At 46.6% G+C, this 22,770-nt stretch overlaps 1 protein-coding gene and 1 long non-coding RNA gene across 4 annotated transcripts; both read left to right on the forward strand.

The window, feature by feature from the left end:
- Positions 1 to 8,806: 8,806 nt before the first annotated feature.
- Positions 8,807 to 18,864, forward strand: LOC123403109. 3 transcript variants are annotated; one of them, XR_006611403.1, is made up of 14 exons: positions 8,807 to 9,043; positions 9,204 to 9,401; positions 9,562 to 9,646; positions 10,476 to 10,551; positions 11,197 to 11,251; positions 11,360 to 11,373; positions 12,027 to 12,132; positions 13,264 to 13,373; positions 13,469 to 13,558; positions 13,677 to 13,757; positions 14,081 to 14,867; positions 17,276 to 17,456; positions 17,531 to 17,823; positions 17,922 to 18,864. XR_006611403.1 is itself a non-coding variant. In XM_045097076.1 (11 exons), exons 1-11 carry the CDS (start codon positions 8,878 to 8,880, stop codon positions 17,366 to 17,368), a joined length of 1,989 nt encoding a protein of 662 aa, XP_044953011.1. In that variant the 5' UTR covers positions 8,807 to 8,877; the 3' UTR covers positions 17,369 to 17,455. The 3 variants fall into 3 exon arrangements, 1 of the variants encoding a protein (XP_044953011.1); XR_006611402.1 differs by having other exon boundaries at positions 11,197 to 11,373; XM_045097076.1 differs by lacking the exons at positions 17,531 to 17,823; positions 17,922 to 18,864 and having other exon boundaries at positions 11,197 to 11,373; positions 14,081 to 14,887; positions 17,276 to 17,455.
- Positions 18,865 to 19,400: 536 nt separating this feature from the next.
- On the forward strand, positions 19,401 to 20,033 carry LOC123403111. Its single transcript, XR_006611404.1, has 2 exons — positions 19,401 to 19,526; positions 19,571 to 20,033. It is a non-coding gene; the product is annotated as an uncharacterized LOC123403111 (long non-coding RNA).
- The last annotated feature ends 2,737 nt before the right edge of the window (positions 20,034 to 22,770 follow it).

A 22,770-nucleotide genomic window follows, 5' to 3' on the forward strand; every position in this document is an offset into this window, starting at 1 on the left:
CAAGCTCAAGTATGTGCTTCAGATACACTTTGATTCCTCTAACAATGAGGCAGAGTATGAAGCTCTTCTCTACGGATTGCGCATGGCCATCTCACTCGGCGTCCGTCGCCTGATGGTCTACGGCGATTCAGACTTGGTGGTTAACCAAGTTATGAAAGAGTGGGACGTAAGGAACCCCACTATGACAACCTACTGCAATGCAGTTAGGAAGCTGGAGAAGAAGTTTGAAGGTCTAGAACCTCATCATGTTCCAAGGCTGAAGAACCAAGCGGCGGACGAATTGGCTAAGCTCGGATCCACTCGGAGACCCGTCCCGAGTGATGTCTGCCTCGAGCACCTCCATCTTCCTTCAGTCAAAGAAGATCCCTTCACGGAAGAGCCAGTGCAACACAAGAGCGCAACAGACCCGACTGAAGTCGATGTGCCTGCTATGGTTGATCTGGTCACAGAGATTCTGGTAATTATCCCTGAGTGGACTGCGCCAATTATGGCATATATCCTAAGGCAAGAGCTTCCAGAAGACGAAGTCCAAGCCCGACAAATAGTCCGCAGGTCGAAGGCGTTTACCGTCATTGACGGTCAATTGTATAAGGAGAGTGTTTCAGGCGTTCTCCAACGTTGCATTTCCCCAGAGGAAGGGCAGTTGATCCTAGAGGATATCCACTCGGGAACCTGCGGCCATCATGCTTCTTCAAGAGCAATCGTCGCCAAGGCGTTCAGGGCTGGATTCTTCTGGTTGCAGGCTAACGAAATGGCCAAAGCTATGGTCGATCGATGCGAAGGTTGTCAGTTCTACTCCAACAAGTCCCACAAGCCAACATCTGCACTTAAGACAATCCCGCTTGTGTGGCCGTTTGCAGTTTGGGGATTAGACACAGTCGGACCATTCAAGACAGGCCAAGGAGGCTACACACATCTGTTGGTGGCAGTCGACAAGTTTACAAAGTGGATAGAAGCCAAGCCCATCAAGAAACTCGACGCCTCCACAGCCGTGAAGTTTGTCAGAGACATCATCTCCAGATTCGGAGTGCCTCACAGCATAATCACGGACAATGGGACAAACTTCGACTCAGACAGATTCAAAGGTTTCTGCACGAGTCAAGGTATCCGAGTGGATTTTGCTTCCGTAGCACATCCGCAATCCAACGGACAAGCTGAGCGTGCAAATGGACTTATCCTTCAAGGTTTGAAGCCTCGACTCTTGCGAGAGATAGGACATGCTGCTGGTGCGTGGGTAACCGAGTTACCTTCAGTACTTTGGGGTCTCCGCACCACTCCGAATAGATCAACGGGGCGATCACCGTTCTTCCTCGTCTATGGAGCAGAAGCGGTCCTTCCGAGTGACCTGCTTCACAATGCCCCGCGAGTCGAACTCTTCTCCGAAGCCGAAGCAGAACAAGCAAGGCAAGATGGAGTCGATCTTCTAGAGGAGGAGCGCGAAATGGCACTTACTCGCTCAACAATTTATCACCAAGATCTGCGACGTTTTCATGCACGACATGTCAGAAGCCGCACGTTCCAGGCTGGCGATTTGGTGCTCCGAGTAGATCAGCAGAGACCACACAAGTTGGCTCCAGCCTGGGAAGGTCCTTTCATCATTTCAATGCTGCTGAACAACAGAGCATACAGACTCTACAACATTCAGAAGGAGACCGACGAACCCCGCGCGTGGAACGGAGACCTCCTCAAGCGTTTTTATACATGATCGCCGACTGAAGCAGTGTAACGAACAAGTTTTGGAGAAATAATATACAACAGATTCAGTTTCTTTTGCAGATTCAGAGTTCTTCCGTGGTTGCAAACTATGGACACAAAAAAAAACTTAGCTGCGATCCTGCATCGCCTAAGTATTAATTTCCTCCGAGTGTGCACTTTGCGTCACACTCGGGGACTTAGCTGCGATCCCGCATCGCCTAAGTATTAACTTCCTCCGAGTGTGCACTTTGTGTCACACTCGGGGACTTAGCTGCGATCCCGCATCGCCTAAGTATTAATTCCTCCGAGTGTGCACTTTGCGTCACACTCGGGGACTTAGCTGCGATCCTGCATCGCCTAAGTATTAACTTCCTCCGAGTGTGCACTTTGCGTCACACTCGGGGACTTAGCTGCGATCCCGCATCGCCTAAGTATTAACTTCCTCCGAGTGTGCACTTTGCGTCACACTCGGGGACTTAGCTGCGATCCCGCATCGCCTAAGTATTAACTTCCTCCGAATGTGCACTTTGCGTCACACTCGGGGATTTAGCTGCGATCCCGCATCGCCTAAGTATTAACTTCCTTCGAATGTGCACTTTGCGTCACACTCGGGGACTTAGCTGCGATCCCGCATCGCCTAAGTATTAACTTCCTCCGAGTGTGCACTTTGCGTCACACTCGGGGACTTAGCTGCGATCCCGCATCGCCTAAGTATTAACTTCCTCCGAGTGTGCACTTTGCGTCACACTCGGGGACTTAGGTGCGATCCCGCATCGCCTAAGTATTAACTTCCTCCGAGTGTGCACTTTGCGTCACACTCGGGGACTTAGCTGCGATCCCGCATCGCCGAAGTATTAACTTCCTCCGAGTGTGCACTTTGCGTCACACTCGGGGACTTAGCTGCGATCCCGCATCGCCTAAGTATTAACTTCCTCCGAGTGTGCACTTTGCGTCACACTCGGGGACTTAGCTGCGATCCCGCATCGCCTAAGTATTAACTTCCTCCGAGTGTGCACTTTGCGTCACACTCGGGGACTTAGCTGCGATCCCGCATCGCCTAAGTATTAACTTCCTCCGAGTGTGCACTTTGCGTCACACTCGGGGACTTAGCTGCGATCCCGCATCGCCTAAGTATTAACTTCCTCTGAGTGTGCACTTTGCGTCACACTCGGGGACTTAGCTGCGATCCTGAATCGCCTAAGTATTAACTTCTCCGAGTGTGCACTTTGCGTCACACTCGGGGACTTAGCTGCGATCCCGCATCGCCTAAGTATTAACTTCCTCTGAGTGTGCACTTTGCGTCACACTCGGGGACTTAGCTGCGATCCCGTATCGCCTAAGTACTAACTTCCTCCGAGTGTGCACTTTGCGTCACACTCGGGGGCTTAGCTGCGATCCCGCATCGCCTAAGTATTAACTTCCTTCGAGTGTGCACTTTGCGTCACACTCGGGGACTTAGCTGCGATCCCGCATCGCCTAAGTATTAACTTCCTCCGAGTGTGCACTTTGCGTCACACTCGGGGACTTAGCTGCGATCACGCATCGTCCAAGTATTACCTTCCTCCGAGTGTGCACTTTGCGTCACACTCACGGACTTAGCTGCGACCTTTCATCGCCTAAGTACTAACTACCTGCGAGTGTGCACTTTGTGTCACACTCGGGGACTTAGCTGCGATCACGCATCACCTAAGTCCTAATATTTTACGAGTGCACATTCAGTGTTCAACTCCAAACAACATTCAATCAAAGGAATAAGTGTTTTCGTTGTCACTCCAACAGTCTAGACACGATAACAGACTCGGTGCGGATCAAGCTTACCCGCACCAATCCAAAAGTATGACGGCCAACAGAAGTGGCCAGAATATCTTACAGGCAAACACTCGGCATACCGAGCATAACATCTGATTACGCGTCAGCTGGGCCGGAGTCAGGACTAGAGGACTCCACAAAAGTGTCCAAGTCAATTCCATCAGCAATGCGGGTGGCAGTCTCCAGGAACTTCTCCATGAAGTCTTCGAATTGAAGTTTCTTCATGTTGGCGACCTTCAACGCTTTCAGCTTATCTTCCCGCACCTCCTTGCAATGGACTCGGACCAACGACAGCGCAACATCAGCACCGCACCGCGCTGCCGATTTCTTCCAAGATTGCACTTGGTTCGGCACCTCCTCCAGTCGGCTCGTTAGGGTCTCCATTTCCTCCCGCGACTCCTCTTCCGGCCAAAGTTCCTTGTTAATTCGGCTGACGACTTCTCTCAGTCGACCGATGAAAGGACCTACTTTGCTAGCGCGGATTTGTGCTCGAAGCAGATCCCGATTGGCGTCCTCACCGAGTGGAACTTTATCCTTAACAGCCCGTTCCACAGCCGCCGTTTCAGCTTCGGGGTCTCCGCAGAAGTCTGCCACCAACAAGCAGACAATGAAAACCGAAAGTCGGGCAAACGATAAAGACACTCGACAAAGCATAAGACTTACCAGCCAGACAAGTCATCGTTTGCTTAGCCCAGTCGGTGACATACTTCTCTTGAGCTATGCACCTTCTGTTCAGGGCGCCCATCTGATTATGCAGATCGGTCCTATGTTTCCTCATCATCTGCGTCTCCGCCGTCAATACCCTGTTTGCCTCCCGAGCTTCTTCCAAGGACTTTTCTCGCGCTTCCAGAGCGTCTTTCATATCAGCCATGGCAAGCATTGCAGCTTCCAGTTCACCAGCATATTGATTCCTCTCCGCTCTGAGGGTTTCATAAGAAGTTCCCATATCACAAGTTTTCTACAAAACAAAACAAAGGGTTATCAGCAACTTTCTCAATACACACTACGTTCTTTAGACCCCTGCCGACGCAAGCAGTCGATAGCGGTCTCGGGGACTACACCCAGTGGGTTCACTAAGAGTGACCCCACTGGCATGCACCTCAAGCAGGTCTGCCCTATTGAGGTGCACGTTTTCCCTACGCCTCCAAGGCTAAAGCTACTCCACCTGTGCGCAGTTTACTCTAGGGCACTCTTACCGCAAGAGTGCTCCGATTGCAGTAAGTACTTGCACTCAGAAATCTTGTTTACGGACACGACAACAATAAAGACAACTGTCGGTGCAAGCACTCGACAGAAGTCTCGGGGACTACACCCACTGGGTTCACTCGGAGTGAACCCATTGCAAACAACCGACTTCGACAACACCCAGTGGGTTACAGAAGAAAAGTAAGTACTTACTAGGGTACTTACTCGGATGTCATCGCGCAGCTCCAGGCTCCGCTGATATAAAGCTGCAGCGGAGTCATAAACCCTCTTGGCCTCTCCGGCCATCAGCTCCGCCCGAATCATGGTCTCCTTGACCGCTCCCACCTGCTCCACCGGGACACACCGAATGTTGAATTCGGTGTTTGACAAACCGGGAATCGGGGGGAGATCCTGGTTCATCCCAGGGTTCACCCCAGCAGGTTCCTCACCCGTCAGCGCTGGTTTAGTCGGCAGAGGCTCTTCGTTTGGTAGAGCGTTGGCGGCAGGGGCGGCGGCAGGAGGAGCAGCCTTGAGGACAGGCTCTTCGACGGGCTCCGCGGTCGGGTCAGCTCTCCCCCCTGACAAACCGAATAACACGGTGCTTCAGAAGAAGAAAGAGATGGCGCAGTCTGCAGGAATAAAATACCCGACTCTCCCACAACGTACCTGGTTGCGATGAAACGACGTCGTCCGCGTCCATGGGGTCGTCCCCTTGGCGATCCGGCGAGGTCGCAGAAGTGGCAACCCTGTCGAGTGAAGACCATTCCACTTGTAAAACAAGAGTTCACTCGATCAACAGAAAGGACCGAAAACTAGATTCGCTTACGTGGAGGTAACGGGGATGGCCATCCTCATCCGCGGCAGGGCCTTCCGAGGTTTGGACCCGCTCGATTTGGGCGCCTTGGAGGACTGGCCCGCAGGTTCAGTGGCTGCGTCCCTGGCTCTTTTGATACCTCGAAAACTCGGTGCAGCCGGAGAAGCAGGCGGGGCACTCGGCGACGCAGGGGGAACTGAAGAGACAACGGACTCTTGCCGGCGCTTATTCCGATGCTCTGGCCGTGGAGGCAGCGAGTCTGGCTCTTCATCTTTTTCCTCTTCCTCGTTGTTTTCCTCCTCAGACTCTTCGCTGTTGAAGATGTATTCGTCGCTCTCCACGCTTCCCTCCTGGCTGCCTCCTTCATCTTCCTCCTCCAGTTTCCCGCTCGAGACGAGGGAGAACCAGTTGGCCCACGCCTGCAGTCGGAAACGTCAAGCGTCACGCGGAGATATAAATGAGTTGCTGAAATTAAAGCAGCTCAACGCACTCGGATAATGCTACTCACCTGATTCGGTGGAGGATTGTCCGCACCATAAGGCTCCACTCGGCGGGCTCCCTTGGGATTCTCACAGGGACCCGTGATTTGGAGCACCTTAGAGGTCACCTTCTCCTCGAGAATGCCCTCCACGTTGGTCCGAGTGGAGTCTTCAGGTCCTGCGTAGTGCCACATGGCGTGGTGGCGGGCTTGCAGAGGCTGGATTCGCCGACCGATGAAGACTTCCAGCAAGTCCATCCCAGTGACCCCCCTCCTGACAACATCCGCGAGCGCCTCAACCAAAGGTTGGATGTCTTTCTTCTCCGCTTTCGAGAGAGTGAGTTGCTTGGGAGGAGCAGGGCGGTCTAGACTGAATGGAGGCAGCCCAGTCGACGCGTTCGGACAGGCTATGTCCTGGCAGTAAAACCACGTCGACTGCCAGTTCCTAACCGACTCACTCAACTGCAGAGCAGGGTAAATACTCCGATTCTTCTTCTGAAACCCTAAACCCCCACAAAGCTGGAGGAGATGCGTCTTGTCATCCGATTGACTAAGACGTTTTATGGTTTGGGAGCGGACGGAAAAAATGTGTTTGAATAAACCCCAATGAGGGGGGCAACCGATAAAGCATTCGCACAGAACAATGAAGGCAGAAAGATGGGCGATTGCATTCGGAGGGAAGTGATGGAGTTGTGCACCAAAATGATTCATGATACCCTTGAAGAAAGGGTGGGGGGCAGAGAGAAACCTCGGTGAACGTGGCTGAGGAGCAAGACACGCTCTCCCTCCCGTGGCGCCGACTCAACCTCGTCGTCCGCCGGCAACCTCCAAGATTTATGCACGAGCTGGCCGTGCTCTACCAGCTCCAGCAGGTCCCCCTCCGTCACGGTGGAGGGGAGAAAGTCTCCCTGGATCCATCCCGCTGGCAATGGCCGCTGCCGCCGCTGGGCAGCCGCCGCCTTGCCCTTCTTCTTCCTGGCCTCCATCTTGCTGGTCTGGCCCTTGGTCATGGCGGCGATGGCGAGCTTTCGAGAAGGATGGGAAGGGAAAGGTGTATGAGCGCAAGAGGTGGCGAGGAAGACGGAGCAAGCGAGAGCAGAGGATTCGGCGAGCGTAACCGAAGGGTCTCGTCGGCCGGAGTTAAATAGAACACCGACTGGGTCGCTGGCGAGCGGGCCCGAAATCTTATCCGCCCAACCAGCCACGGCGATATCAGCGGAAGAGTTGAAGGCGCGAGGATCGAGGAGTCAGGCGCTACTCGAGCGCGCTGACATCGCCCCCGCTAAGCGCGCGAAACCCGAAATTTGAGATCCCGGAAAATCCGCCGCTGTCAGTTGACCGGTCGTGTCAAAAGATGCCGCGAAGGCACTCGGTTCCCGACAGTCCGTTCTGCAGAACACATTCACTCGGATCATCGGCCAAGAGAGATAGAATGGATAGAGGCAAGCAACGCCTAAGCCGAACCTAGTCCAGTCGGATCTGAGCATCGAGCATTGCTTTGACGTTTCAACCCCAATCCATTCGGGGACTAATGATGGGGTCATAGTCCTAGGGTAGGGTCATAGGCCTGTCCTACAGGTCCTACCCAAGGACTACCCCACGCAAGGGACAAGACCTTATGTATGCCCGACTGTATTGAGATGCCCCCATCATCCAGTCGGTAACGGGCTCAGGATCATCCAGTCGGAGACTAAGACTCGGAGGACACCGGACCTACCGACTGGATACACTCGGTGCGTCGTAACCTCTCTGGAGGGAAACTGCCGTGCGTTTCCGGGTGCATTAACTAGCATTTATAGCATACGTTACCTGTAACGCATGCATTCAATCGCCACTACTCCACCCTTGAATCAGAACCGTTGTGGAGGGCAGCGCACTCTATATAAGCCGCCCTCCCCCACTGGTAAAAGGGTTAGAAAAACATTGTACTCCATATTACACTCGGTAACCAGCCCCAAGAGCACTGAGACGTAGGGCTATTACCTCCACCGTAGAGGGGTCTGAACTCATACAACCTCGCCGTAGCTAGGACTCTGCCCATCTCATTCGTACCCTACACATCTACTGTCAGGCTTATACCCACGACAATAGCTATTGCATAAACCTGAGTTAGAATCCTCTTTCAAGTATTTTCTTTTCACATTATGAAGGAAAAAACAAAAAAAATCACTAGCGTAGCGACTCACTACGATTTTTAAGAAAAAAAATCAATGCAAGCAACACATGAAACGATATCGATAAAATAAAAACGAGTTGTGTGGACCTGTTGCTAACTTCCGGTCCTTAAGGGGTTGTTTGGGTAGGGACAGGATTATATAGAACTGGGTTTTAACTGATTTTTAGTAAAATCGGTTTTATCAATTGTTGTGTGAGTAACCAGTTTATGAAAAAAGATATTTGGACTAGAAAAAACGTTTAACCGATTTGTCGCGTTCTTTGTGTGGTTTGGATAGGCTTTTGGCCCCCACACAGCAAAGAGTTTATTGAGGAAAAGACGGACGAAGAGAAAAAGTTAACGATCGAGTATATGCAGATCACGTTTTTAGAAAAACAACTAATCCTCGTTTTTCCATATACCCGAAATCTTGGGTTTTGGAAAACCAGATTTTCTGTATAATCACGGATTAGATAGAGTTGTCAAACAGGATTTTAGTTTGTTACATCATTTTCATGATTTGTGGAGATCCAGTTCTGTATATATCACGTATCCAAACAACACCTAAAAGAAACATAGTGTAACGCTCTGTCAACCGGTTGTTCCCTCGAACATCCTATCAACCTGGTTGGACCGAACCAAGTAGACCCAACCAGCTGCCCGTGTTCCTTTTGTTCGCCCAGACCGATTTGCCAAGGGAAAACCCTCCCGTTATCTTTTTCCCCACTTTCAACTCCGGCGATGCTCCTCCTCTACTGCCGCCCCTTCCCCTCTCCCTGCCCTCCACTCCGCCGCCTCCTACGATGCCGCTGCACCTATTCTTCCGCCTCCTCCTCCATTGCTCCGTATCACCAATCCTTCGCCCGTCGCATGGCCCTCGCAGGCATCTACCCCCACCACCGCATTGGTACGCCGCTCGCCGCCGCCTCTGCTCGCTACTTCGAATCCAGTGCTCTCTTACGCGTGTGGAGAAGGAAGAAATATATCAATCAGATTACTGGAAGTGCCTTTTTTGTCTGGCGCTATCTAGGATTCTTACTCACCGTGGATTCCTGTTTTCGTGGCAGCGGTTGGGGTCTCCGGTGGGCCGGACTCCATGGCGCTGTGCGTGCTCGCGGCGGCTTGGAAGAAGGCGGCGGAGTGCGGGTCTGGGAGGAAGTCCGAGGGATTCGTGGAGGGGCTCCTGGGGGTCGTGGTCGACCATGGGTTGCGGCTCGAGAGCGCCGACGAGGCACATCTAGTGCGCGACCGGGTGCACGGCATGGGTAAGCTTATGGCATGTAACTTCTGTACATTATTATTTTTTGAATAAAAGCTGGTTTACAAGAACCTGGGCAGAACCGCTGATACTTAGGGCCGGACTTAGGTGCATTTGCATAAGACTTGAAAGATGATGATTCTTGATTTGTTACAACCTTGTTGTAGGTGTTATGTGCGAAATTGCTAGATGTGAGTGGCCTAATGGGCGGCCAAAGCTAGGGCATCTGCAAGAGGCAGCCCGTGAAATGAGGTATCTGTGTCTGTCCTGTTGTTGATATTAGACTATTTTAGCTTGATGTAAACTCAGTGTTTATGGCTATTTATATGTCAGAGACATTGTAATATATAGTTAGTTTGGCTATATTTTCTTGAAGTTCATTCCGATTTTCTACTTTACCATGTAATGCTTTGTGTTCTTTGTCAACGATGTCCAGATATGAACATATAAGTGTGCGGCAGAAGCTCGAGATCAGTAGGATATTCATCACATCAGTACTGTGGTTATATAAAAGGACCTATGTTGGTCGAGAAATCTTCATAGTGATGGCTTCTGCTAAGACACAATTGTTTTTCTAATAATTTCAGACAGAAGCACATTTTTGGCGTCTGTTAAGACATAGTTGTAGCTCTCTGCTAAGACACAGTTTTTCACATTTTCATTTCATTGTTGTGATGGAAATTATTGTTGTGTTGGTTGTAAATTTCGGGTATTTGTACCTAAGTGTCTGAACATTCTTTGTGGAATATTCGCCATATATGTAACTGAATTTTCTTCAGCATCATTGACATCCACAACTGTGGCGGCTAAGTGGCTACCCTTGCCTAGGTCACATGTGTGCTCTTGCCAAGAAAGATTTGAAATACTAAAAGTTGACATGTTGCACACTGACCACTAAAATATATAAATCTATTAACATACCGCCATGATGGAAATGATACTTGTGTTCTGTGGAATATTCGCTTATATGTACCTATTGTAGTTTATGTTCTTTTAGTTCCCTGTACCAGTTTGTTCGCAAACGCAGAACATCTTAATCCATTTTGATAAAGCCTGACACAACTTGTTCTTATAAATTCAGGTACCAAAAACTGTTGGACATTTGTATAAAGCAGCAAATAGGAGTGTTGCTTATCGCACACCACTCTGATGACCAGGTCTGTTAAGATGAAGATGCGTTCATTTTTTATTTTAATGGTGAAGATGTTCGCATTCACAAAGAATTACTTTTAGTAAAGAGCATGAAACTAAACGACGGCTGTTGATATATTCAAAGGCGTGCCGTAATTTCCAAGTTTCTCAGTTTATGCTAGTACAAACCCCACTAGAGTTCATAAAAAAGTGAGTTAGCTTTAGATATGGCGCTATTGTGCATTGACTGCATTCATGTATTGCTGTATCTTGATTTGCCCACTTAGTTGCTAGGGTAAATGTACATGGGCATTTGATTGCAGGGATGATTGGTATGGAGTGAAGACATAAAAGCCTTTTAGTTTTAATTTGTAACAATGTTCATTGTAGTGCCTGAGGATCAGTTAATCTAATGTATAATTGCATCTTTCCATTATTATGATCTACTCCCTCCGTTCCTAAATATAAGTCTTTTTAGAGATTTCAACATGGACTACATACAGAGCAAAACGAGTGAATTTACACTCTAAAATACGTCTATATACACCAATATGTAGTTTGTATTGAAATCTCTAGAAGGACTTATATTTAGAAACGGAGGGAGTACTTGTCAATCATTGCCACTGCAGACTATATTTTGTATCTGAATGAATTAAGTCTTCAAATTGCAGGCAGAGCTCTTTGTTCTGAGATTATCTCGCAACAGCAGGGTTCTAGGGCTTGCTGGTACAGCTTTTGTGTCCCAATTGTTTGCACCTAATTTAAAATATGATGGACATAATTTTTGTCGTTATGGCATCCTTCTTGTTCGGCCCATGCTTGACTTTTCAAAAGATGACATGTATAAGGTAAGCTTTTGATAATGTCTCATGCTATTTGGAATCAGTAATTCATTTTAGTCCAGAACTTTGGGTAAATGGGCTAACGAAGGCCCAATCCTATTCTTATTGTAGTTAGGGATGACATGACACTTGAGCAAAATCAGATTTTGATCATATGATCACATTTTGAAATTGATGGGATTATTTTCCATTTGAAGATTCAATGGAGCTTTTTACATGTCATCGGGCAACTTGTACAAGTTTAGATTAGTCTTATTGATCAAACACATGATTAAATTGTAGGTTAAGTAGGGCTTGAAGTGCCATATCATTATGATGATTAGTTGGTAATCAAATATATTTAGGCCTTTATTGACACACTTATACAGATCTAAGAGGTTTAAATGACAAGTTTACCAACCAAGTAATATTTTACCAAGCTTTTTATTTCCAGAGTTACATACTGTCGGCCTATGTTTACTGAATGGCACTGTTACCCACATTACAAACAATTCTCAAGGAGAAATGAAAACTTGATGAAGTTCATATGGAGACTAAAGCTTCTTTTGTTTCGAAAATAAAGCCTTCCATAGAAAAAATCTCTATTGATCTGAGCTGTCAGTTGTTTCAAAATGACAATTTTATGTGTCTTTTACTAATTGGTAAACGATTCTCCACAGATATGTCAAGGAAGTAATCATTTGTGGGTTGAAGATCCAACAAATAATAGTATGCAGTATGCCAGGAACCGCATTCGAGCATCTTTGAGATGTTTATCCACAGAAGGTTTGCAGTTGCACTTAGCTACCAATATTAATTTGTTTATGGTCTTCGTGTGTTGTTTTCATGATCCTCTTGTCTTCTGTTTGTTATCAAAATGCTATATGGTGTGAGGAGGTTAACAAAAGGTTTGCATAGCTCATTTTTGTATCAATCAACTATACTGTTGACTTGAAATATGTATTGACAAGCATTGGATTGCTGTTTATTGTTTGGCTGACCATTCATACTTCCCTACATGTTAGACATAAGAGTCATACAATGAAGTATTTTCACACAATGAAGTAAGTGTCATACTTGGTTATTTGGACAAACTTGATCCATTGTCCATTGCCCATCCACAGTTGCGTAAGTCCCTTGAATAGATGAATAATAATGCTCATCAAATGTACTCCCTCCGTAAAAAAAATATAAGAGCGTTTGGATCACTAAGAAATATAGGAGCGTTTAGATCACTAAAGTAGTGATCTAAACGCTCTTATATTTCTTTACAGCGGGAGTAGCTATTATCTCCTGGAATCGGGATAAGTTTTCTATGTGATTTATTGGTTTTTAATGTTTCTTGCTTCGGTCTGATTCTATTCTGAACATGAGATCTAAATATTGTATTGTGAATCATGTTCTATGTCTTAATGACACAAAAAACTGGACTCAGCAGGAGGAACACAATATTTAAGTTAATCTTACTCGTTTAAGGTGTTACTGAATCTGTGGTTCAAAAGAGAGCATAATTATGGTTTTCATGGTATCTAATTCTCGGTAGAGTTGTCTGTGCTAACTAGTTCCCCCTCCAAGTCATAATATAGATCGTTACAGTTGAGCATGATAATTAAGGGAGTGATATGAGAAGACGGCATTGTCAAATTTCAATCATTTTCACACCACTAAACTATTGAACTTAAGCAATCTCTCGAGCATGCATAATTAATTGCATTATTACCATTCTTACTTTTTCTAATTAGAGTTACTTGTGAATTATATGGGAATGGAGACATGGAGTAGAGCTATTAACCAGACACATATGAGGAACATGTTCGAGTTAATCACAAGATTTCTACCTACATCGTCTGTGCACCAGGGAGGGGGGGGGGGGGGTGTTTATATGCATTCATCTGACAAGACCTTGTTTATCTTCAGGTACCTTTCTGTCAGAACTTAAGAAGCTTATATACGCATGCCGGTTGACACGAGCGTGTGTCGACAATGCCTGCAGTATGGCTGTCAAGCAGTCTATCACAATAACGGAGGTCTGCCTTTCTTCTGTACCTGGATTTGAAGTTTCCTAGTACCATGCTATTATTAAATTCCTCTTTTCCTCTTAAAATTCCTTTGTTGTTTGCAGTATGGGTATGCTGTCATTGACCTGGAAAAACTTGACGCACAAAATGTTGATGATCTTTCTCTTTCACAATATTTAGCTTGTGTATTACAGGTACTTTTTAAATTCGTCGTAGTTTGTTTATAGTAACACATATTGTCGAAAGGTTTTCTATTGAAGTTTCTCACCAGATTGTTTGTGGGATGGGATATTGATATTTAGTTATTTTTAGTTTGTTTCACAAAGGCACAGGCCAATCCGTGGCAGATCTGCTCGATTGTTCATGGACTACATCCGTAATACACCTTGCAAGGTTTTTTCTTCTTACCCATTTCAGTGTTGTCTCACAAACTTCTAAATGAGTTACATATGTTGCTTCCTTACAGTCGCCCTTAAAAAAGGAAGAGACTCAGCTTGTTATCCTTTGGGTCTATCCTATTGTACTAAAGGATATAATCTAGGGTTCTATATCTTCTAATAAAATGAATTATGCAGTAGTAAACAACACATGTAGATTCTCTGAAAACATTATTGGACTCTATATGCATTTATGCCTGTCATGATTGGCCATATGCTTCAGCCTCTAGCATAAGAAGATCCTATTGATTCACAGACTAATACTTGAATCTCCTGCAGGGTGCCCTTACTGTAGCTGGCTGTTACCTTTGTGCTTTTCCGAAGTCTAAAGGTACAAAAGTACTAGTCTGTTCCTCTGTTGACTCAATGGAGTCATTTTCTGTTGAGATGTCCTACAAGTGTTCCTATGAAGAACAGCCTTCACCAGTAGCTGAGATTGATCAGATAGCACGTGAAGCACGCTTACACTCCAACCAATTTCTACAGTGCTCAAGCATGCCTTTTGTGAATTATAGTTCTTCTACTGATGTTCTGAATAGAGCAAAGGATCATAATATAATAGGCGATTTTGTGTTAGAAAAACTCCTTTACCTGCAAACGGAAGAGCATCAGAAATTTAGTGCAACAAAACATAAAAGTGAAGAACAATACTTGGAGAAAACAAACTTTCCTGATGTGAAAGTTCTTTTTCTCTGGCCTGGTGAAACATGTCACTTTATGAGCAAGTTTTTGATTACATGGAATGCTTTGGAGGTTGTTTCAAATGGAATATGCTCACAAGACAGTAAAAACCTCCTATGCCAGCATTGTACAGTGAATCAGGACGGAAGTCTTGCAGTTCGTCACATGTTTGATACTGATTGGTTGTTCCTTGCTGAAGTTTCTAAAATCCGCTCAGTGGAAGAGAATCAGAATATCTCGAAAGTTTTCATTAAGAAATTGGAGGATGATGGACTCCTGAAGCACTCTAGATATTTACAGTTATCAGCAATGAAAGCTCTTGAGGTCCTGAAATCTATTCCAGCTTCTGCAAGACGAACACTGCCAGTACTGACCAATTCTCAAGGTGACATACTGAGCATACCAGTAAGTGTCCATTCAAATACCCTTACAGGTCTCCCTGCCTGTAATTTAGACTGATTTCATGATGTTCTATTCTAAGAAACGTTATCTCATCCATCAATCCTTTTGAGGCCTAGTTTTAGTGAATTACGTATGAACTAACGGGTGGCAAGTGAGACATCCTATCTACCTGCTTCATGGTTATAGTAGAGTAGTAGGGTCTCGTACCGTTTGAAACACGGTTGCTCCAAGGAATATTGGCAGCCAGTGACCTGGCCTGAAAAGGTACAGCTGGTTTTCAAGTTTTTGTGGAACCAGTATAGTTGAATGTTTTAAGCTTTCGGTACTGTTATTTGTTAGAGATTAACATAAAATTACCAGAAGAATTGACCACGTTTCTAAACAAAATCCGTTTACTGATCTGTAACATATTATCTTATTCTTCCTTCTATTACCATGCATAACACTAACAGAAAAGTCAGTAGCTCCATGATTCTGGAGGCCAACAGATAATCCACACACGTGAGGCTTTGGGTGATATTCGTATGTAGCTTTTCTAGAACTTGCTGGCATTCTGTATGATATAGTTGTCAGTTCTACGGAATACAAGTATACATTAGATGGTGAAGGCAGCTTTCTTGGCTCTCCATATCAGCTAGAGATGACAATAAAAACATGTAGGACCATGAGTTATTTCCAGCAATTATTGCTTGCATTCCTCTTAAATTGTGTGATGATGATTTAATCAGAAAATGTATAACTAAGGGATGGCATCTGGTACAACTGAGAAACACTTTCCCTTAAGGAGGTGTTTGGTTTGTTAGAGGTAACTAAATGTAAACGTAATGAAATGACGCTGTTATTGTTAACGTAATCGAAGAAAATACAAACTTGTTTGGTTGCAGCCTGTAACGTCAATCGATTCCTTCCTAGAAAACGTATCTCCTTGGCCGAGACGGGCTGCACCTATGACACGGGCACCAGAAGTGATCTCCCAGCCGTACTACGCCACGCCGGCGGACATTGCTGACGCCGTAGAAATTCTGGTGGCCGAGCGTGAAGCCTCCGGACTCGAGTCGCGTCAGCTATTCGTGCACAAGGGGCGGGTCGATGATGGCGGGTAGCAGCACGCCCGACGGCGAGGCCTTGTAGATGTGGTCGTCGACTCGTCGTACATGAGCAAGAAGCACCTCCCATCGTCAAGTTTGTCGATGGCGATGTCCGCTCAGCTTCCACGAACGACATGCCCTGCCCGGCACAGTCCACCACCAGCTTCCAGCCGGCCTTCTTACACTGCCAGCCGGTGAACTGGTAGTAGTGAACCACACGGGCGGCACTCCTAGCCCGAGCAGCCGGCCCTCTCCTCTCGTCTCGCCGCTGCCTTAGGATCCCGTCGGCGAAGCCTGTGCAGGCTCTAGTGAGGGCAGCGGTGGGGCATATCGTTGGGACGCTGGGCGCCCAGATCTCAGCCATCAGGGAGTGCGGCGGCTACTCCTTCCCGGCGTCGTTGGACTGCTTAGAGGATGACCGGGGCGCGCCTGCCGAAGGTTGTGTGGTGCTGCAGCGCTTGGGGCACAGGTGGAGCGTGTGGCAGAACACGTAGGTCGCTGTCCGCCACGGCGAGGTGGCTGCCATCAGATTCTGGCGGGGCATATGCGCGTCGGCGTAGGTGTCACTCAAGTCGCGGATCCGCAGAGCACGGGATGCGCGCTGTCGGCGCCCCCAACGCGGATCAGATTGGTGGTGCCTGTGGATTCCGGTGGCCTGCTAGTTTCGCAAGGCGTCCATCGGGCAGGCAGCCGGTTGTCTCCGTCAAAAACCAGGTCAAGCCCTTGCGTCATCTCCAGGAGGCGGCTCGGGCAGGCATACCAGGCAGCACCGCCCCATCGTTCCGTCCCGCCGCCGACAAACATTGTCGAGCAAAGCTTGCTGGTGGCTATGCCGCGGGAACGAGCAGTCCGGCGAGGCACTGTCGCAACAAGGAGCTCGGCCCATGGCGGGTTGGATCAAGGTGGCATGGAGGACTGCTGCTGTGATAATAAAGGTGGTGGTCCTCGTGTTTCCATCGCATCACGGCAACATCCTGCATGATCGGTCATCCTTGATCTGGTCATCGACGTGTTCCGGAACTTCTATCAGAGATCTTGTCCAATATATCTGGACCAGATAGAATTCGGTCGTGCACGCCGATTTCAACCTACGAGGTTTCATGAGGGCGTGACACGAAGCTCTGTTGTTCGTTGACACCATGGGACATGTCGGCCTCTCGATTCCTATGTGACATTTCTAGGGAAGGATAACATCAGCCCATTATATATTCCCTTAGTAATGTTGCAATGGTGCATTCCTGGGTCAATTTTGGTCAAAGAAGCTTTACTACTCTTGAGCTAATATTCTTACTTTTTCCTTTAGAGTATTGGCTTCAAATATTGCCCAAGCCTGCCCATCAAAGCATTATTCCATCCAAGAGTACCACTTGGTGGGGGATACACTTCATATTTATGATGGCTCGAACTTTACTTTTGGCAAGAAAGAGGCAAAATATCAAGAACATTGAGATATGATCAACTGCCAGTTTTCAGAAATACTATTGGTAACTTCTCTCACTTGGTCAATAGTGTTTGTGCTTATTTAATCTCAATATATTGCCTTGTCAACCTATTTCAGGTGCTGAATTACTACTGTCTGAACTTTGGCAACTCGGCATGCTAAATGAATAATTGCACGCCACAGTATTGTGCAGACCGATGTGGAACTTGGACTGCTGTAGAGCATATGCCTGTTCATATTGCAGAGGAAGACCATCTTTTGGCTCAATAGCTGTAACTTATGAACTAGTTGCATTGAGATTCAAGGTGTGCAAGAGCTACAAACACATGCTGACAAGCTTGAAATTAGAATGGGAATTGCACTAAATGATAATATCCAGTTGCGGTGATGAATCACTACATCAATTTCAGGTGAAGTTGGTCTGATGCGCTTGTATATACTTGTCTTCTAAATAAAGTTTAATATATTGTCAGAGACTTCCTTATAATTTATTCCCTCTTACAAACAGGGGATTTTTGTTCAGACGCTTACTGAGCACTAGGGTGACAACTGACAAAGATTGTAGTCTGATGGTCGGTTCGTGAATGCGATCCAGGTTGCTATGGGGCAATAGCAACTTCAGCTCTAACCTTTGTGGGCTTGTGTGTCAAGAACCAGCTAACCTGACAGTAATTGAGGAACGGCAGAACACTCAAGAACACACGAATGTGAGGCAAAATAAGCTAGAGATTGCTTGCATAGCAGGGAAAGTGGTTCAGCTCGTCACAGGCGGCTAGGGTTTACACCCGGTACATAATAAGCATAGCCACAAAGAAGGGGAAAGTGCTGGCTTTATAGCCATTACAGGTAAAGTAAAAACAGAGACAGACACGCACAGGGGCAGTGTCGGACATTGAACAGCTTCCTTCGGAGGGCAGTCGCTTCTTTAGTTATATCTGCAGCCTGACGATACCCCCCGAGTGAGACCGAGCTTGTCCTCTAGCTTGAAATGCAGGAAATACTTTCTGGATGAAGGCTGCATCTTTTCATGTCGCATTCTCTGTCGCTACATTTATCCATTTCACCAACCGCACCACAGGGATGCTAACATCGCCTTAGGGTCGAGGAATCAACTTCCTATCGAGCACATCTTCTGGCTCCCTTTTTATGGTGTCATCGACATTCACCAACGGTAACTGAGGGGATGGAACAACAGTTTGGTCAATATGTTTCTTCAGTTGACTGACATGAAATGTGTGATGGAGTTGGCACCCTTCTGGCAACAACAACTTGTATGCATGTTTCCCAGTCTTTTCCAACACCCTGAATGGACCATAGTACTTGGAATACAACTTAAGGTGCCTGTGTAAAATAAGAGATGTGTGTCCGTATGGCTGTAACTTTAAATACACCATATCTCCCATTTGGAACTCTCTCTCCTTCCTCTTTTGACAGCATATAGTTTCATCCTAGCTTGTGCCTTGCTTAGAGCATGTCTAGTAGAGTCCTTAAACCCTCAAATAAACAGAAATAACCGTTTTCTACGGGTTGAAATGAAAAAAATGACAAATAATAGAACCCCTAAACCCCTAAACCCTTAATTTTTTTACGGATTGGATCTGGGGTTGTCCTTCCAATCTGTAAAAGTGAGGATTGGAGAGAGAAACTCACCTCCAACCTGCACTCCATCGATTGTTGCACGGGAGGGAAATTTCCCTTCGCGTGCTCCCTCCCGTCACCCCCATGGCGAGCCATGGAGGCGTCGTCGGACTCCTCCGTCGCTTCGGCCGCCCCGCCTGCGTCCTCCCTCCCTCCGCCTGTCCTCGGCGACGCCTGCGTCCTCCCTCCCTCCGCCCGCATCAGAGGTGCCGTCGGTGGTGGCCGCGACAACGGAGATGGACGCCGGCCAGGTCAAGCTCCGACAGCCGTGCCCCACCGTCCGCCTCGCGCTCCTCCCACGCCGTTCAGCTTCGCTGTGCCCTCGACGATGTCGTGGCCACAACCGCCGAGCCCGAGCAGCAGCCGAGGGAGGAGGAGGAGTTCGTGCTCCTCGCCTCCAACCGCAACGACTTCAACGAGGTCATCATGGTCATCGACTCGCCCTCCGACCGCTACCTCGTCCTCGACCCCAGCCGTAAGTATCACTGGTTGCTCGGCTTCGACCTCTATCTCGTGCAGGCAATGTCCACAACATTTTCCCCAAGAAGATTGCCTGGACCAATTCCTACTGGGTAGTTATCTGAACAGAATTTAGCTGAGCCGACATTTTGGTTAATGCTGTATCATCCGTGACATGAGTATGTATGTATGAGTACATAATTGGTATAAGCATAATATCGAGCACATGGTAGGCATTAGGACTTCTATGCTCGATACTGCCAGTAGGGCTGTTATCATTGGGAATGCACTCCAGTCTCAGTTTTTGGCATGGGAACAGAAACGATGTTTTTATCCCACTGGATTTTTTTACATAGACGTTGTTTTCATGGCCCAGAAATAAGTTTTATCACGCAGAAAAAATGTTTTAATCAGCTTCCAACACTCTGCTCAATTGCTCATTGATGGTATCACCATTCCTCACCAGTTGACCATGGAATGTAAGGCCTTAATTTCTTAATGAAGGCATCATATTATTCTTTCACCTCTTGTATTTACATACCATTTTTTCATCTCAAAGCAGCTACTGAATGCAAATTCTTATAACCCGTTTTGCTTTTGCTATCATTCAAGATGAGTTCGTCAGCCTACCTCCCGTTGTTCCACGTGGTCCTGTTGCACTTCTAGGTTTGGTAAACCCCTTCTCTGACATTTCTGTGTTTCCGATAAACCCACCGTGCATCAATGATCTTCATTTCCGTGTTTGTCTGAAGGTTGATTGTGTTTTTCTAGTGAAAATTGTGATATGTCAAATGACAGTTTTAAGGGTTGGGGTTGGGGCAAAGACTAGAACCCTCAAACCCAACCCTTATAACGGAATATTCTGTTATAAGGGTTGGGTTTGAGGATTCTAGTCTTTGCCCCTGTTTTTCAACCCTTAAAAGTGTCAAAAATGACCAATTCTCAACCCTTAAAACAGGTTTTAGATTTAAGGGTTTGAGGGCTCTACTAGACATGCTCTTAGATTGTGCTTGATCACTTCTATTGCCAGCTCCTTGTTCTGCACTAAGATCTCATTTTCTTCCCAAATAGAGTCTGGTAAGGCTGGTTCAGCCACCATGGGGGGTGGAAACCCATACAGAGCTTGAAATGGAGTCATTTGCAGTGATGTATGGAAAGAAGTATTATACCACCACTCTGCCAGGGCTAACCATCCATGCCACTTTTTAGGTTGCTGAAAACAAATGCATCTCAAGTAATTTTCCAGACACTAATTGGCCCTCTCAGTTTGAGGATGATAGCTTCTGCTCATGTGGAGTTTCACTTTCATAGACTTGAAAAGTTGTTGCCATAAATTGCTTGTAAATATGCTGTCCCTGTGTGTAACAATGACCAAAGGCATCCCATGTAACTTGAAGACATTGTCAGAGAAGGCCCTGGCCACAGATTGTACTGTGATTGGATGTTTCATAGCTATAAAATGAGCATACTTAATAAACATGTCCACCACCACCAGAATTAAGTCCTTGTTCTTAGAGACAGACAACCCTTCCACAAAATCCATATTGATGTGAACCCAAGCAAAATCAAGAACTAGGAGGGATTCTAACAAGCCAGAGTAGGGAGAGTGTTCAGCTTTGTTAATCTGACAGACTGGGCAGTTTTTAACAAATACAATGACATCTTGCTTTAATCCTGGCCAATGAAAAACCAGCTTCACTCTATGATGTGTAGTTCTCTCTCCAGAATGTCCTCCTAACTCTGAGTTATGGAACATGTTCATTATTTCTTTCGTGAGATCAGTTGCTGTGCCCACCACTATTTTGTTTTTGTATCTGAGGATCCCATTTTTGAAAGAATAAGCACTGTTGCCTTCCTTATCTACCACACAAGCAACTATTAATTCCTTGATCTTGTCATCTTCCTCATAACTCTTTATGACTTCTTTGACCCAGGTAGGTGTAGCAGCAGTGGCTATCAAGGAGGAAAATTTGTGCTTCACTCTGGACAATGCATCAACAACTCTATTCTCTTTTCCTTTTCTGCACTCAATTGTGAAGTTATACCCTAAGAGCTTGAGTAGTAACTTATGTTGAATTCCTTCAGTGATTTTTTGCTCCTGGATATATTTGAGGCTTTCTTGGTCTATTTTGATCACTAGAGCAGTTGCTAGGAAATAGTGCTTCCACTTCTTCACTGCTTCAATGATTGCCATAGCCTCTTTGTCATAAGTTGACATAGCTGTAGCTTTTGGGCCAATGGTTTTGCTGAAGTAGGAGAGAGGTCTGCCCTCTTGCATTAGTACAACCCCTAGGCCATATCGACTGGCATCAGTTTCCAGGATGAATGGCTTTGTAAAATCAGGCAGTGCTAACACAAGGGTACTAGTGAGCTTATACTTCAGGGTCACAAATGCTTTGTTCTGATCTTCTTGCCAATCAAATGCATTTTTCTTCAAGCAATCAATCAATGGCCTGCAGATGATTCGCACTACTGAAATTCAGAAATTTGCCGTCCGCAAGGGTGCAACCACGGACGGCAAAGGCTTTGCCGTCGGTCAGCAGACGGCAAAGTAGACGGTAGAAAAAAATCCGGTGAAGAGGTTCTTTGCCGTCAGCTTTCCCAAAGCGGACGGCAAAGAATCTTTGCCATGAGGGGGCAGACGGCAAATTAACTGGGACGGCAAAAGGGTGCAACGTCCCCGTTAAGTGTTAACGGCAGACCTCCTCCCTTTGCCGTCTGCCTCCCCTCCTTTGCCATGTGGGGGTAGACGACAAAGAGGGGAGAGAGAGGGGGCATATTCCCCCTTTGCCGTCTGCCTCCACCCCTTTGCCATGTGGGGGCAGACGGCAAAGAGGGGAGAGAGAGGGGGCAGATTCCCCCCTTTGCCGTCGCCTCCCCCTCTTTGCCATGTGGGGGCAGACGGCAAAGAGGGGAACCAGCCCCTTTTTTATTTATTTTTTGTTATATCCAGCATTTTTAACAATAATCAGGATATATATATATATATATATATATATATATATATATTTGACATAAATAAATTTCTTTCCGTACTCATAACCATATTAAAATAACCTCTTATATCCAGCTTTCAAGTTGCATCCACGTGCATACAAAGTTTCATATATTACACCAGTTTCATCCACGTGCATACAAAGTTTCATATATTCATATACTACAATAGTTTCAATACAACCCATGGCACAAGAAATCATCTTCAAGCATTCCATCAATATTTTCCAAGCTTCCCGTGAAGTGAAGGTAATCTGCAAAATGAC

The sequence above is a fragment of the Hordeum vulgare genome, chromosome 6H (genome assembly GCF_904849725.1).
Source record: "Hordeum vulgare subsp. vulgare chromosome 6H, MorexV3_pseudomolecules_assembly, whole genome shotgun sequence".
NCBI classification, from domain to species: domain Eukaryota; kingdom Viridiplantae; phylum Streptophyta; class Magnoliopsida; order Poales; family Poaceae; genus Hordeum; species Hordeum vulgare.